This window comes from Notamacropus eugenii, chromosome 4 (assembly GCF_028372415.1).
Source record: "Notamacropus eugenii isolate mMacEug1 chromosome 4, mMacEug1.pri_v2, whole genome shotgun sequence".
In the NCBI taxonomy this organism is placed as follows: domain Eukaryota; kingdom Metazoa; phylum Chordata; class Mammalia; order Diprotodontia; family Macropodidae; genus Notamacropus; species Notamacropus eugenii.
Window position 1 is genome coordinate 22,196,405 of NC_092875.1, and position 17,193 is coordinate 22,213,597.

General features: G+C 43.0%; 1 protein-coding gene across 4 annotated transcripts in view; it reads left to right on the forward strand.

Annotated features, from left to right (window-relative positions):
• Positions 1–17,193, forward strand: part of TRPV4 (transient receptor potential cation channel subfamily V member 4) — a 57,924-nt gene that overhangs the window by 16,532 nt on the left and 24,199 nt on the right. For all 4 annotated transcript variants that reach the window (XM_072600160.1, XM_072600159.1, XM_072600158.1 and 1 more), the window contains exon 2: positions 15,794–16,215. In XM_072600160.1, the coding sequence (XP_072456261.1) occupies positions 15,830–16,215 (386 nt within the window). In that variant the 5' untranslated portion in view covers positions 15,794–15,829. The remainder of the gene's footprint in view (positions 1–15,793; positions 16,216–17,193) is intronic.

Here is a 17,193-nt window from a genome sequence, read left to right on the forward strand (position 1 = left end):
ATAGCTATCCAAATTCAGCTAGTCCCCTAAAATGCCTATATCTTTTCCAATGAATGGCTGTCTAGTGGTTCCTCCATCATCTTGTTCTTGTGAAGTTGGTTTTTCAAATACAAGGGTAAGACTTCATCTCCCTTTTGCATTCAATATAATTAGATTCAGAACCTGTTCTAACCTGTCATGATTTTTTAAGATTCTTATTCTCTCATCCAGTGAGTTGGCCATGCCTCCTAGCCTTTGGTATAAATTAACATGCCATCTCTGCCTTTATCTAAGCCACAGGAAAAAAAAAAACTGTTAAATAGCAGAGTATCGAGCTGAGGTCCCTGAGGCACTCTATAGGAAACCTTCTTCCCAGTTCATTCATTAATTGATTCATTCATTCATTTAATACTGATGATGCGCCAGCCTCTGGAAACACAAAGACAAAAATGAGAACAGTGTCTGTTCTCAAGGAGCTCACATTCTGCTGGGGGAGAGGAGACAGAAGATACAACAAAATCTAAAGTGATTTTAGTATGTTGAGGAGAGTGCCAAAAAGAGCAGGAGAGAGTAAGGAAAGGCAGTGCTAGGAGCTGGCATCTGAATGGTGCCTTGAAGGAAGTTAAAGATTCTACATGTCAGAGGTGAGGAGGGAGACCAGTCCAGGCATAGAGTTAGGTATGGAGGTGAGAGGTAGAATTTCATGCACAGAGAACAGCCAATGCTCCACTTTAACTGGAATGTATTGTGCGTAAGGGGAGTGTTAATGTGAAAGAAGTCTGGAAAGGTAGACTGGGCTTCTGATTGTGGAGGGATTTAAGCACCAAACAAAAAAGTCTGCATTTTTTCCTAGGAATATTAGGAAGCCATTGAAGATTCTTGAGAAGGAGAGTGACATGGTTGGATGTGTGTGCCTTAGGAAGACTTTAGGAAGACTCTTGTGTGAAAATTGGAATAGAAGCAGGGAGCTCAATAGGGCAAAACAGAACTGAATGAGTGCACCAAAGGAATCAGAACTAAGAGATGTGGAGGCAGGAAAATATATATTAAGCCTTTAAAGACTGTCCTTGGTGTTTGGCCATTCATCCAGTTCTATATCTACCTATTTATCCTATTTCCTAGCTCACATCTTTTTTCCATGAGGGACTTTTAAATGCCTTGCTGAAATCTAGGTGAGTGATATCTCTGGGTTTCTCTTAACATGTTGTTTAGTCTTTCAGTCATGTCTAACTCTTTGTGATCCCATGGACCATAGCATGCCAGTGCTGTCCATGGTTTGTTGTTGGTTTTTTTTTTAGCAAAGATACTGGAGTGGTTTGTCATTCCCTTCTCCAGTGGAATAAGACATACGCAGGTTAAGTGACTTGCCCAGGGTCCCCTTGTTAGCAAGTGTCTGAGGTCAGATTTGAACTTGGGTCTTCCTGATTCCAGGCTCGCCACTCTATCCACTGAGCCATCTAGCTGCTCTTTTCCCTGACCTATCAGTCTCTTAATTCTGTCAAAAAAAAAAGTCATTGAGGTTAGTCTAGCATGATCCATTCTTTTAAAATTAACGAGACAACATTATTTTCAGTTAACAAATTCTTATTTTCTTTCCTGACCCATTCTTTCTCCATAACTTGGTCTTGACAATGCCATTTTGGACACATAAGTTCTTGATCATTGCTTCCCTTTCTGCATATTCTCTGACTATCACTTTAATGTTTCACTCTAGAATTTGTTTTTCAAGAATAGAAGTCAAGATCACTAGCCTATACTTTCTTCCTTTTTTTTTTTTTTGAAAATCATGGAAAATCATAGATCTAGAGGAGATCTAGAGACCCTCTAGTCTAACCCCCTTATTTTTACAGATGAGGAAATTGAGACTCAGGGAAAATAAGTCATTCACTCATAAGATCTTAGAGCTAAAGCTAGAAGAGACCTTAGAGACCTTCCCTATTTTACAGATAAGGAAACTGAGACTCAGGGAAACTAAGTGACATGTCCCAGGTTGCGCAGGTAGTAGATGTGGGAGGTGGGTTTTGAACTCAGGTTCTCTGATTCTAGCACTGGCGCTCTTTCCAATACCCCATGCTGCCTCATTCAAGACCTGATGGCCTCTCTTCACTTTTGCAGCACATCTCCCATAATCTTTCAGAGATCACCAGCTCTTGCAGGAGCCTGAACTATGGAACAGGTGTGCTCAGCATGGCTGCTCCCTTCTATTGGGGGAAGGCGTATGATCCCATTCCCAGGAACAGGCAGGATGGATTTAGTATGAGTTTGGCCTGAAGAGGAAGGGGCCTGAGCTCTCCAGCATCTTTTCTCATCAGGGCTGTGGGGCTCTAGGCATGTCAGAACTTGTCTCTGATTTAAGGAGCTTTTCTCCATCACGTCATCAGGAGAGAGGGATTTCATAAATTTTTGCCAACATTAGCATGAGATCAGGCAAAACCTGATGGTTCTTTGTTGAAGACAGATTGCTTCTCCTTAGCCCGAAGTGGAGATGGGGATGAAACAGCATCCCTCTCTTAGCACACATTCACCAGAGCAGGCAAAGGGCCTCCCACTGATATTACCAAAAATCATAATAACTCAGATTTCTATAAGTCCTTAAGGTTTTCAAAGTGCTTTACGTAAGGGAGCTCATTTGATTGATTTATTGTTATAATGCCATTATACTCATTTTAGTGAGTATAATGTTATAACATATAAATACTATATATAATAGATAATAATAATATATGATATAATAATAGTATAATATAGCAAGTATCTTGCCCAGAGGGTGGCTATGTGGCTCAGTGGATAGAGCAGTGGACTTGGAGTCAGGAAGACCTGAGTTCAAATCCAGCCTCAGATGCTTACTAGCTGTGTGACCCTGGGCAAGTCACTTCACCGTGTTTACCTCAGTTTCCTCATCTGTAAAATGAGCTGGAAAAGGAAATGGCAAACCACTCCAGTACATCTGCCAAGAAAAACCCAAATGGCATCATGGAGAATCAGACATGACTGAAATGATAGTAGCAAGAACTGTCTAACCCAGAGTCACACAGCTGAGGTGACTGAGGAGGAACTAGGATCATAAGATCATAGATTTAGAGCCAGAAAAGGACCTAAGCGTTCAAGTCCAACTCTCATTTTATAGAAGGGGAAACTGAGGATCACAAGGGTGATCAGAATCACAGAGCTACTTGTATCAGAAGCAGAATTTCAATTCAGGTCTTCCCTACTTCAAGGTCCATGCTCTATACACGTTCTACACTAACTAGCTGCCAGATAATAAAAAGAATAACTTAGATTTTGAGAGAGCTTAATAGTTTACAAAGCAAACTGAACATTTCTTATCTCAGTTCAGTCTAACAACCTCTTCATGAGGGAGTGCAAATACTATTATGGCCATTTGACAGATGAGAAGACTGAGGAGTCCATGGCCATGTAAATGAAATGGCTGAGGCTGGATGGGAGGGGCAGTGGGGTGAAGGAAGTGGAAGGAGACTTGGGTCTGCCACCAAAGAACGAAGATGTGAATCCTGCCTTGAATATTTCCTATGTGTATGAGCTGGAACAAGTCTCTTGCCTAATGTTTCTAGGATTACAAACCCTAATATTTCTGTAAAATGAAAAGGTTGGAGTAGATGGTCTCAAGGGTCCCATATAGCTTGGAATGGATTCTCCAGTGAATTGACCAGGGTCCCACAGGGAGGAGGGAGCAACTCTAGAATCTTCAGATTCTTGATTCAGCCTTCTCTCCATTACACCATACTGTGTCAAGTTAAGGCATTTATTAAGTGTCTACTGTATTCCAGGTACTATATACGAAGTTCCAGAAATACAAAGAAAAGCAAAAGATAATTCCTTGATCTTGAGTACACAGTCCAATATGGGAAAAAACACGAAAACAGCTAATGTAGAAACAAGACACGTTTATATGTGTAAACATGGGAGACAGTGTATAGTGAAAGATCTCCATTGGAGAGGGTTCCAGAGCTGCCACTTATCAGCTACTGGACTTTTAAACCCCAGCTAAAGACTCACCTTCTGCAAAGAAGCCTTTCCTTTAATGCTGGTGCCTCCCTCCCTCTGTTGATTGTATCCAATGAGGATAATAATGGCACTTACCTCCAGAGGGCAATTGTGAGAAGCAAAGGAGATAACATGTTGCACGTCTTAAAGCACTATACGATGTTATTATTACTCTCAATGTTAATATTATGATAATACAATATAATGTATAATAATGTACTATATTATAGCTATACAATATTATAATTACATGTTATGTAATATAGATATAAAGTATAATATTCTAGTTATGTAGTATATTATATAATATGATGTTATAGTTATATGTAGTTACATAATATATTATAATTATAGAGGATAATAATAATAGGAAGCTTTAGTCTGAGCTGGGATACAGACCCCTCTCCCCTAGTACTAGGTCCAAAGGCTCACCAGGTGTTTTAGTCAGGGTGGTTATAGTGGAAAGCCAGTCATGCCTGCATAGCCTTGAGTAAGTCACATCACTTTTCTGGGCACCCCTCAGTTTCTTCATTTGTAAAATGACCTCTGAGATCTCTTCTGGCTCCAGAATAGTGTAGGACTCCCCAGCTGTGGGGTGAGGTGTGGGATGGAACAAGCTCTTGAAATTTTAAGTAGCCTTGAGGCTAGAGATTTTGCTTCTTTGCCCCTGATTTGTTCTCACAAAGACTGGTTAGGCTGGTTTCTGACCCTGGGGCATGAGTTGACATGGTGACTGGGGTTAACTGTGAAGTGGGATGGAGGGAAGAATCAGTCCAGAAAGTCAACAAGCAGAGGAGTTGTTGGAAAGGTCAGTTTGGGGTTGAGTTTTGGGTTTCTTCTAAGATGATGGTTCCCAAACTTTTCCATGTGATCCCCAAAGGGGACTCCTTGAATCCCCCCCATTCTTCTCTTTCATCTCATAACTCACATTGACATAATGGGCTTTAGTCTTAGGATCATGTCCAACCCCCTTATTTTGTGGTTGTTCAGTCATTTTCAGTCATGTCTAACTCTTGGTGACCCCATTTGGGGTTTTCTTGGCAAAGATACCTGAGTGGTTTGCCATTTTCTTCTCCAGCGCGTTTGACAGATAAAGAAATTGAGGCAAACAGGCAAACTTGGCCAGGGTCACCCAGATAGTGTCTCAGGCCAGATCTGAACTCAGGAAGATGAGTCTTCCTGATTCCAAACCCAGGAAACAGAGGCTTAGGGCAGCTAGGTGGTGCAGTGGAGAGAGTGCCAGACCTGGAGTCAGGTGGGTGACTCATGGCAAGTTATTTCACCCTGTTCGTCCCAGTTTCTTTATCTGTCAAATGAGCTGGAGAAGGAAATGGCAATCCACTCCAGTATCTTTGCCAAGAAAACCCCAAATGGGGTCACCAAGGGTCAGACACGACTGAAATGACCCAATAACAACAAAATGAGGCACAGAGAGATCGAGTTTTGGTAAATGTTGTCATTTGAACTTCATGATGACCTTGTGAGATAGGTATTATTATCCCCATTTTATAGATGAGAATGTTGAGGCTCAGAATACTTGCTCATGATCATGGAATCAGATTTATTATTGATGTTATCTAGAGCTAGGAGGTATCTCAGAGGTCATCAAGGACAACCCCTTCATTTTATAGATGAGGAAATTGAGACCCAAGAAAGCTAAGTCACTTCTTCAAGTTGTCCACTGAGTCACACTATCTCTCATATTGCTTGCTTTTCTCTAGCACAAAGTCATTGTGGGAGACACCTTTTGCTAGTCAATGGGAGGAGGGGGTGGTCTTCCTTGACTTCATGCAGGAGATGACCCAAGAAAATGAGTGATAATGGATTAGAAAAGAAAATTTTCAGAAGTGACCTAGAAAGATCCCCCTTCTAGAAACCTGGACTAAGGAAGCTCATTTGGAGGGAGGTTCTCAGCTCCCTACTTTCTGCTGTACCAGCCTAGGAACCCAGGAACCCAAACTCTAGTATGAAAAAAATACTGTCCTTGACCCAGCTACCATTCCAGATTGAGAACCCATCATTCTAGATCTTTTGGAAGAGAACCATTTTTCTAGGTTCTACGTTCACCCAAACATGATAAAAAATCATATAAGGTAGTCCTAGGTACATTCCTTAGCAGAACAAGGCTGGAAGGTGACTGAGTTTTCAAGAAGCTGTATTATATCCCAAGAGACTATGTGATGAGACTATGTGACCTTAGACAAGTCAATTCCTCTCCCTGTGAAGAAAGTCTTAGTTTCCTCCTCTATAAAAAGAAGCTGAACTAGGTGCTCTATAAAGCCCCCTCCCAGCGTTGACATTCCCTGTTCTAAGTTCCCTCCCAGCTCTGACATTCCCTGTTCTGTGTTCTACGTTCTGTACTATATTCTTTGCACATATGGCCATTAGCAAGCTATCTCTTTGGGTATAAATTCCTAGAAGGCAGGGACAGAGGCTTTAAATGCAGTAACTAGCTCAGCACTGTATTCAGTTAAAGCACTTAGTTTTTTTATTGAGAATGAGGAAGTGACTTGTATAAGCTCCCAGAGCTAATATGTAGCAAAAGACAGAATTTGAACCCAGGTCCCCAGTCTGCAGAGTCCATGTTCTTTCCCTTCTTGCTCTGGGATTCTGTAATTCTGTCCCTTCTCATTGTTAATTGCATGATTCTATGCCCACATACGTGGTTGTACCCATGTAAACACAAACATCCATTCATGAATGTGCAAGCACACACGCACGCACACATGCACACACACCCTGCTAAGTTGTCATTTGGCTCCAGTGTGGAATGCAAAATTACATGGTTGGAAGACTGATCTGAACAAGAAATAAACTGGTACCCACCCACAGCAGACACGCCTCCCTTTGGAAGAGAAGGGTTGTTTCAGTGTACCGAGCACTCTCTTAATTTACCCTTTTCCGCATTAGTCGATCAGTCCCTAAACATTGATTAAACTCCTACTATGTGCCAGGTGCTATCTTAAGCTCTGGTGAGTCTTCTCCAGAGCTAGGGTGGTGCCAACAGCCCCCTGAGTTTGGATCCCTCGGCTCTCTTGGCGAGGAATGCAGATGGCACCTATGGGTGCTCTGGATGCCAGCCACCACAGGGAATGGCAGCAGTTTCTCCTCTTGGTGCATTATTACCCCCTGACTTGTACCACTTGGGTTACTTTGGAATGAGATCGATTTCTCCAGTCAGTCCCTGAGAGATAACAGGGAAAAATGGACAGAAGGATAGATTTGAAGACCGAAGAGAGCTGAGTTCAAACCTAATCTCATATACTCACCAGCTATAGGGCCCTCAGCAATAATAAGAATAGCTAGCACTTATGTAGCACCTACTATGTGTTAGATACTGTGCTTTACAAGTGTTAGCTCATTTGGTCTTAACATCAACCCTGTGAGGTAAGTGCTGTTAGTATCCCCATTTTACAGTTGAGGAAACTGAGGCAGATAGAGGTTAAATGACTTGCCCAAGGTCACACATCTAGTCAGTTATCTGAGTGAGATTTGAACTTCAGGACCATTGCTCTATCCACTGTCCCCACTCACAGCCCCATGAGAAAGTCTGAGCCTCAGTTTCCATGTCTGTAAGAGTGTGGTGTGGTGACCGACCTCACGGTCAGAAAGTCTGTGTTCAGTTCTTGCCTATGACACATTTTGGCCATGTGACTGTGCCCAGACGCTTAACCTTTGGGTGCAGTTAGTTAGAGGGTGCCTGCGTTCCCCTTCTCAGAATAATACTTTCAGGTGCCTCAGAGAAAATACACAGGATTGCAAAGGACACCAATTATATTGAAATGCATTTATCAAACTATTAAAAAACTGACCCCAGATTAGGAACCCCTGCCCTCAGACTCTAATTGCAGAGAAGCTGCTGACTTGTATTGGTGAAGGGAGTTCCCTATAGCAATGAAATGGCAGGTCCAGGCCCTGGTCCTATCCTATAACATCTGCAGTATTTGTCTTACAGGGTAGCTGTGATGATCAAATAATAAAATCAACCAGACATTCCTTTTTTTTTTTTTCCCAAACCTGAAAGCTCTGTATACATTTTTGTCATTCAGTCATGTACAACTCTTTTTAATCTCACCTGGGGTTTTCTTGGTGAAGATACCAGAGAGGTTTGCCATTTCTGTCTCCAGCTCATTTTACACATGAGGAAACCGAGGCAAACAAGATTAAGTGACTTGCCCAGGGTCATGCAGCTAATAAGTGTCTCAGACCAGTTTTGAACTCAGGTATTCCTGAGTCCAGGCTTAGCACTCTATCTACTGTGTCACCTACCTACCCACCTTACACATGGTAGTTTATAAAGGTTAATGCTCCCACCCAACCTCTGAGGTTATATTGGCTTTCAGACCCTTGAATTGCCAGCATGTCTTGCTGGTTATCAATACTTTATACATTTGAGGTAGACAGCTAAAGGTCAGGATTTTATTTATTTTAAAATAAATTTTCATTGATGTCTTTTGTTTTTGAATCCTGTACAATACATGGAGAGCCATTCCTTATAATCAAGAAGAAAAATAAAAATGTTCATCAAAACTAGCCAACATTTTTTAAAAGTCTGACATTGTATATGATATTCCATCCCCACAGGCCCCCACTTCTGCAAAGAAGCCAGAGAGGGGTAGAGGATCCTTTTTCTATCTCTTCTGTGGTACCAAGCTTGGTCAGGACAATTTCACAATATTCCATTTTGGTTATTGGGTTGTTGTTGGAGGTACTGGGTGTGTTGTCTTCCTTGTTCCAGGTTTTCTCACTTTGCTTCACATTGGTTCGTAGTAGCCTTCCTTTTTTTTCACTATACTAATTTCTTAAAGTCCAAATACATTCCTTTTATTCATGGACCACAACTTGTTTAGCCATTCCCCAATCAAGGAGCATCTATTTGGTTGCCACCAAAAAAATGCTTCCCTAAATACTTTGGTGTAGATGTGCCCCCTTCTTTTCACTGATCAAATTTATCATTGACCTCCTTGGAGCGCATGTCCAGCAGTTCATTCTCTGGATCCAAGGATATGCACATTTTAGTCACTCTCTTTGCATAATTCAAATTTGTTCTCCAAAGTAGTTGGATGAGTCTACAGCTCCACCAACCATGCATTAGTGTGTGATGGATTTTGTTTATTATCGGTTCTTTTCTTGATTTTTATTTCCTGTGAATTTCTGGTTATCTGCTACTTTTTCTTCATTTTCGGAGGCACCCATCTTCCTTGGAAGGTATGTCAACAATTTTCTTTACTTCTTTTTCAGTTTCAACTTTGTTCAATTAGATTGACAGATTCTAGGACAATAGATTCATACAAGCTCTTTTTAGGTACAACTGAATCCTAGCCAGGAGCTAATTATTCCTATACTTTTAATTTGTGGTCCAGAGATCCAAATCTTTTTCTCAAATAGCAGTTCTTTTTTTTTTTAAATACCATCCCTTCCCCCAATTACATGTAAAAGCAATTTTTAACATTTGTTTTTTAAAATTTTGAGTTCCAAATTATCTCTTTCCCTGAGATGGTAAGCAATTCAATATAGGTTATACACAGGTAATCATATGAAATGTATTTCCATATTAGTCATTTTGTGGAATAAAACTTGAACCAAAAAATAAAATAAAATGAAGTGAAAAATAGTATGCTTCAGTCTGCGTTCAGACTCCATCAGTTCTCTCCCTGAAGGTAGATCAAATTTTTCGTCCTGAATCTTTTGGGATTGTCTTGGATCTTTGTAGCTCTGAGAATACAGCTAAATCGTTCACAGTTAAGCACTGTTACAATGTTACGGATACTGTGTACACTGTTCTAGTTCTGCTCACTTCATTCTGCATCAGTTCATGTAATTCTTTCAAGGTCAAACACCGGTTCTTAACAAAAATTACTGGCATTTACATGGCACTTTGCGATTTGCAAAGAGTTTTACAGGTGGTATTTCATTTGTGCCTCATAACAACCATGGGAGGTTGGCGCTATTATTATCCCATTTTATAGGTGAGGGAATGGAGGCAGAGGCATCCAGTAAGTGTCAGAGGCAGGCTTTGAACCCAGACCTTACTGACTCAAGTGCTCTTTATTCATAGGATCATAGATTTAGAGGGATGCTATTGAAATTGACCCCCTCACTTTACAGATAAAGAAACCAAGGCTCAAAGAGGCTTGCCTATGGTCACATTGATCGTAAATGTCAGTAGTATGATTTGAAGCCAGTTCTCTGGACTCCAGTTCAAAACTTCTTTCAAATATTCCATTGAAGGCCAGTCTATGCAAGACAGTAAGGCCTGGGTTGGAGCAATCTGGGTGGGCTCCCTGAAAGCTATAGGCTTTGTTTGGGCTGGGAAGGATGGGGTTGATTTGAAGAAGCAGAGAGGAGGGCTGAGGATTTTCTGGGAAGGGATGGAGGCATGACAATAGCATGAGACATCAGCCATATCAGCTTTGGAGCCAAAGGTCCTGCATTCAAATCCTGGTTGTACCACTTGCTGCCAGCATCACCTTAGGAAAATCACTTCTGACAATAATATCAATAGTAGTAGTATTTCTTGATTTGCAAAACATTTTATGCACATATCTCATATCCTATGTGGCAGGTGCTATTATTATCTGTTGTACAGATGAGGAAACTGAGGTACACAGAGATTCCATTATTTGTCTAGGGTCAAACAGTTAGTAAATTTTTGAGTTAGGTCAGCTAGGAAGTGCCTGAACTCAGACCTTCTTGATTTGAAGTCCGACATAGGTACTCATTAAATTTGTTATTTTCTTTTGGAGACAAGTGGGGTTGTGTCTTGCCCAAGGTCACACAGCTAGTATGTCTAAGGCTGGATTTGAACTCATATTCTCCTGACTCTAAGGCGAGTGCCCTACCCACTGTGCCATCTAGTTGCTCCTCTCAGTTATCTCTTGGCCTCAGAATCCTCTGAAAATGAGGAGATTGGAGTAGATGGCCCTCCCAGGTCCATATTTTTGAGCCTAGGAGCCTAAAGGGCAGTCAGTGTGGTCTTGGGATCAGAGGTCCTAGGTTCAAATCTCATCTCTGCCCCTTATTGCCTGTGTGACCTGGGTAAGCCAATTCTTCCTTGTGGCTCAGTGTCCCCATCTGTGAGGTAGTTCGACTGGATGCCATCTTCCAAAACCAGATCTAGGATCTGTGAACAAAGATTTACAGGATGGGGATGAAGCTGGTGTGTGAGCAGAACAGCCCCAGTGGGTGTTTCACAGCCTGGTGAGTAGATTGAGGCTGACTGCGGCCACCATGGGGAGACTCTTAGGGACTAGTGTTTGAAGGCCCTTCAAAGGCATCTAGGACACGTAACCCAAGGGGAGAACCAGGATTAATAGGTAGAAGTTGTAAGAAGGCCAATTTTGTCTTATTGCTGAAGAAGGCTTCCTAATCCTGAAAGCTGTCCCATGGTAGAATGGGCTCCCTCAGGTGATGGTGGGATATCTCCCTCTCTGGGGGTCTTCAGGTGAATTCTGGGTTTCTTACTCTCACCAGATGGCTTCTGAGGTTCTTTCTACTTGGACATTGTGATTCCAGCTTAGCCAAGTTATGGAGCCAATTTCCCATTTTCTGATGTTAAGTCAGTAGACTTTGTGTTCTAGCTGAGGACTTGTTACTCTTGGGTGGGAGGCATTGTTTCCTTGGAGTTGTGGCAGGATGGACAGGGAATTTGGCTCCTGGACTGGAGGCAGTCAAAGTGACCAAGAGCTCACTTTTGGTTGAGAATCAAATAGATCCCTATGTCTCTTTTAAGTGCCTATTAGCACACATAGCCCCTGCTATTTACACAAAGTGCTTACATTCTCTCAAGGATCTGATCAAGCAATCCATTTATCAAAAAACATTAATTAATTGCCACTTATGGACCAGCCACTGTGCTGAGAACTGGGACACAAAAACAAAATCAGTCCCTACCCTCCATAAGATGACATTGTCAAGCATCGATCAAGCAATCCATTAGTCGATAAGCATTTCTCAGTTATACCCTAAGTCCCAGGCACTATGCTGAGAACTGTGGCTACAAAGAGAAAGCAAAATCAGCTCCTGACCTCAAGGAACTTAAATGGTAATGATAGGTACATAACTAGGTTTACACAAGACACACGCAGTGTAGATAGAGAGGGATCTTGTTATTATATTATTATATATTATTATAAAGAAAATCCATCTTGAATTCTTCTGGTGAATGAGGGAGTCCTGGGGAGGCTAAGCATGTATCTAGGGGAAGGCTTCCACCTAGGAGTTGAACCTTGCCCTGACTCAGAACTCCAGTATCTAAATTATACCGTTGTGGTGGTCCCTGCACTATATTAAACATCTCCTTGCCCCCTCTAGGCTCTTTGGCTGCCCAGGAAATGAAAAGACGTGTCATTAACAGGCTATTCCTGTTAATGACATGACTGACATCCCCATCTGCTTTTCCTGAAGGAAGATGGTTGAATGTCAGAGATGAACTGGCTAGCCCATTCCCAAAATGACTGGCTGGTCTATTGCCAGAATGACTGACCACCAAGTCAAGTCTAGCATTTCCAGGCCTACTATCCTGGTAGCTTGGTGGCCCACTGGACAGAGCCAAGCTTGAAGAAGAACTAAGTTCAAATCCAGGTACTTATTAGCCATGTGATCCTGGGGAAGTCACTTAACTGCTCCCTGCCTTGGTTTCCTCATCTATAAAAGGGGGATAATAATAGCAGGGTTGGTGTGAGGATCAAATGAGAAGATTAGTAAAGTACTTAGCACAGTGCCTGGCACATAGTAGGTTCTTAATAAATACTCATTTCTTTCCCCCCTTCCCTTCCTCCTTCTGTGGGAGTGCTCCCAGCTTAGGGAACATATGCTGGTTTCCCAAATGGCTCCCACCTGGACCTCATCCTTCATGGTCTTCCCCCTTAGGGGGAGTCTCATCTCTCCCTCTGACCTAAGACCTCTTAGCCGTTTTTTTGTCCTTGGCTGACCACAGGGCAAACAAAAGCCAAATTCTTGATTTATGACTGTGTATATGTATGTGTATTTTTTTGTGGGGAAGTGTAACATGGGGAATGTGTTTGTGCCAATTAAGAAAAACAAGCAAAAAAGTTCCAGACGCAGCCCTAAGAGTGGGATAGTTAGAAGCTCCAGGAAATTTGCAGCCAGCGCCAAGCTGCCTAACCAAGAGGATGCATTCTTTCCAGGCTGCTGTCCACAGAGGGCTGCCTGCCCCCGACCTTGGCTTGGGATCCCTCCCTGCAGGTGGGCCATGAGGGTGATACTAACGGTCAAGGAAGGATGTGGACAGGTCCATAGGTTCTAGGGCTGGCCAGGTCCTTTGAAATAACCCAGTCAAGCTCTTCATTTCACAGATGAGGAAACTAAGGCCCACAGAAGTCAAATGACTTTCCTGAAATTTTGCTGTTGGGTTTTGGGGGAGGGAAGGGAAGGGGATGGACTCCTAGTAGGGAAATTCCCTTTGTCAGTGCAGATCAGTCACTGAGCTATAACTTGTAGTCTTAGAGACTTGTCCTAGCATTGAGGGGTTGAGTGACTTGCCCAGGGCTACACAACCAATATCTGTCAAAGAAAGGACTTGAACCCAGGTTTTTCTGACCTTTCTAACCATACTTCCTTCATTCCTGTAATAAAAATAGCTGAAATGTTAATAGCACCTTAAGGTTTGCAAAACACTTTTATCCCTGTGACAACCCTATGACACAGGTAAAATGAGTATTATTACCCCCACTTTTCAGATGTGGAAACTGAGGCTGAGGTGAAATGACTTGGATCAAAAGACCAAGAGACCTCACAAGTCATTTAGTTTCATGTTCTCATTAAAAAAATTTTATATATATTTTTAATTACATGTAAAAACAATTTTTAACATTCATTTTTAAAAATTTTGAGTTCTAAATTTTCTCCTCCCCCCCGAAGGCAGAAAATTTGACATAGATAATACACGTGCAAAATGTATTTCCATAATAGTCATGTTTGTGAAAAAAGACAGACCAAAAAACCCCCCGAAAACAAACCCACACATAAAAGTGAAAAATAGTCTGCTTCAATCTGCATTCACACTTTCTCAGTTCTTTCTCTGGAGGTGGACAGCATTTTTCACCTTGAGTCCTTTGGAATTGTCTTTCATCACTGTATTGCTGAGAAGAACTAAGTAATTAACATTTATCATTATTACAATGTTTCTGTTACTGTGTACAGTGTTCTCACTTCACTTTGCATCAGTTCATGTAGGTCTTTTTAGGTTTTTCTGAAACCATTCTGCTCATCATTTCTTACAGCCATGTTCTCATTTTAAAAAATTCTTTTTTTTTCAGCCCCCTCATTTTTACCAAGTTGTAACAGATGCTCAGGAAGATTTGTCCAAAATCTCCCAGGTAGCAGGCAGTAGAATCAGAATTTGAATCCAGGTTTTCTGACCCCAAATTAAGCTCTCATCCAAATACTATACAAATCTCAGTTCCTTATGTGCTTGTCCTATAGATAGGGAACCCCCTATCCTCCTGTGTCCATCCCCACTCACCCACTGCATTGTCTTCCCCATTCCTATTCTCCTGATCAAAGTGTATTATTCTTGTGATAAATTAATAATAAATTAATTTTTTTGCTAATATTTTATTTAAAATTTTGGCATCTCTGTTCATTAAGGAAATTGGTCTACAATTTTCTTTCTCTGTTTTGACCCTTCCAGGTTTAGGTATCAGTAACTATTCCTATTCTTTCAACACTTTGACTCAGTTTCTCAGCTTCTAACGGCACAGTTCGAGGACATATCAGGAGACATATGCATCATAGATTCATTGATCTATTGATCATAGTCCAACCCCTTCCTTTTCTACAAAGGGAGAAACTGAAGACCAGAGAGGCAAAACTCTCTGGTTACACAAGAAGTAATTTCATAATTTTATAGATTTAGAACTGGAAGGGACCTCAGAGGTCACCTAGTCCAACCCTCCCACCCCCATCTTATAGATAGTGAAACTGAGGCTCAGGATTTGCCCAGTCAAAAGGTAAGTGCCTGAGACAGGATTTGAATTCATATCTTCCTGTCTCCAAGTTCAGCCCTCTATACTCTATGCCAATATACCTCGCATCTGGTCTCTCTCCCTCATTTTACAACCGGGAAAACCGAGACCAAGAGAAGTTATAATTCACCTAGGGTTGCCTAGTTAGTAAGCATCAGAATCAGTATTTGAACCTGGGACAGCATGGCATGTTCTAGGATTCCTTGGCTCCAAACCCAGTGGTCTTCTGTTTTTTTTTTTGCCCACTGCCTGTACACATCCTGGCTCCCTTAGGGGAGCTCCACCCTCTTCTTGTCAAGTGTCCAAGTCTGGGGGCTTTCAGTGTGGGTCCTTGGGTGGGAGTGGGAGGCAGCTAAGATTTCCTTCTCTAAATGCTGGCAATCCCTTGGTGTATCCTGGCTCTTGGGCTGGGCTCCTATGGTCACTCAGTATTTATAGGTTCTATGAAAGAAGGGCCTGTTCTGTGCCCGCTCCTGGGGCTGGCCAAGCACAACCACATCTAGGAGAGACCGCCTGTCCCACAGTTGAAGTCCCCTCTAATTACAACGGCTTCTTTGAGACGACAGCCAGCCCTAGTCCCAGTGTCTGCAGACGGGCTGCCTGGGCAGGGGACCTTTAGCTCAGTCCCCTGGCTCCCTCTTAGGGGGGCCTGGATGGTCCTGGGCACTGGCCTGTCCCACAGCAGAAAGGCAGGGTTTCTCCAAAGCCCTGGGTGGCCCTGGGTCTGGGCCCTCCCTAACTAGGGAAGTCAGTTCCCCACTGCTCTAAGATGCTGTTCAACCCTCACCTCCACCTCGGCTTACCTTTCTTCTTTCTTGTAGAGTAAGCCATCAGTGGGAGGAAACCAGGTGCCAGGCATGACGGATCCTGAAGAGTCCCCTAGACCCAGCCCTGGGGAAGTGGGCGAGCCCCCTGGGGATGAGAGTGGACCTTCAGGAGAGACATTCCCCCTCTCTTCCTTGGCCAACCTGTTTGAAGGGGAGGATGGCTCACCCTCAGCAGGAGGGGAGCTGAGCCGAAGTGCACCTGCCCAGGGGGATGCCCGGCAGAACCTGCGCATGAAGTTCCATGGGGCATTCCGCAAGGGTATGCCCAACCCCATGGACCTGCTGGAGTCCACCATCTATGAGTCCTCCGTCGTTCCTGCCCCCAAGAAAGCCCCCATGGACTCTCTCTTTGACTATGGGACCTATCGGCACCACCCCAGTGACAACAACAAACGGCGCCGAAAGAAGATTATGGAGTGAGTATTCGCTGCCCTCTGACCCGCTGGCCCCTTCTTGGCGTCTCTAACCACCTGTGTTATCTTGGGCAAGTTATTTCATTTCCTATGGTCTTTGTTCCTTCTCTTGTAAAATGAGGGAGTTCAGCTGGATGGCCTCTGATCTTCTCTCCATTTTTAAATCTGGGCAACTTCCTGCATACCCCAGGGCAAGAGATTTAACTTCAGTTTCCCCTTTTGTCTAAGGAAGGGCTAAGTTCAGTGGCCTCTGAGGTCTCTTCCAGAGCTAGAGCTTTGAGCTTGTGATTTGGTTAGAGGGGCAATGTTCTCCTCCTTTGCCCCCTTTGGAAAGAGGTCAGAGAAGACAGAAGCCAGGGTGGGTAGGGGGGAGGGCTCTTTGCTGCTGGTACAAGTCCTTTCCTTTGGAGACTCCCAGATGGGGACTTGGTGCATACAGTGGGTGGTGCAATGGGGAGTGGTTGGGACTTACCCTGATTCAGAACTGGGAGTGATCTTAGAGCTGAATAGCCCTCACTTGACAGAGAGGGAAACTGAGACCCAGGGAGACGAAAGGACTTGTATAGGATCACATAGCTAATGAATATCTGAGGTGGGATTTGAACTCCGGTGTTCCTGTCTCTAAATCCAGTGGATGAAGTTTCAGTGCCCAGTTCTGCCACATTTTACCTATGTGATCTTGAGCAAGTCTCCTCACTCTGTTCAGTCATTTTTCAGTTGTGTTTGAATCTTCGTGACCCCATTTGGGAGTTTTCTTGGTAAAGATACTGAAGTGGTTTGCCATTTCCTCTCCAACTCATTTTACAGATGAGGATACTGAGGCAGACAGGGTGAATTGACCTAGGGTCACACAGCTCGGAAGTGTCTGAGGCTGGATTTGAACTCAGGTCCTCCTGACTCCAAGCCCAATACTCTATCTACTGGGCCTTAGTTTCTCCATCTGTCAAATGTGGGGGTGGGACTAGACTGACTGACTTAGTT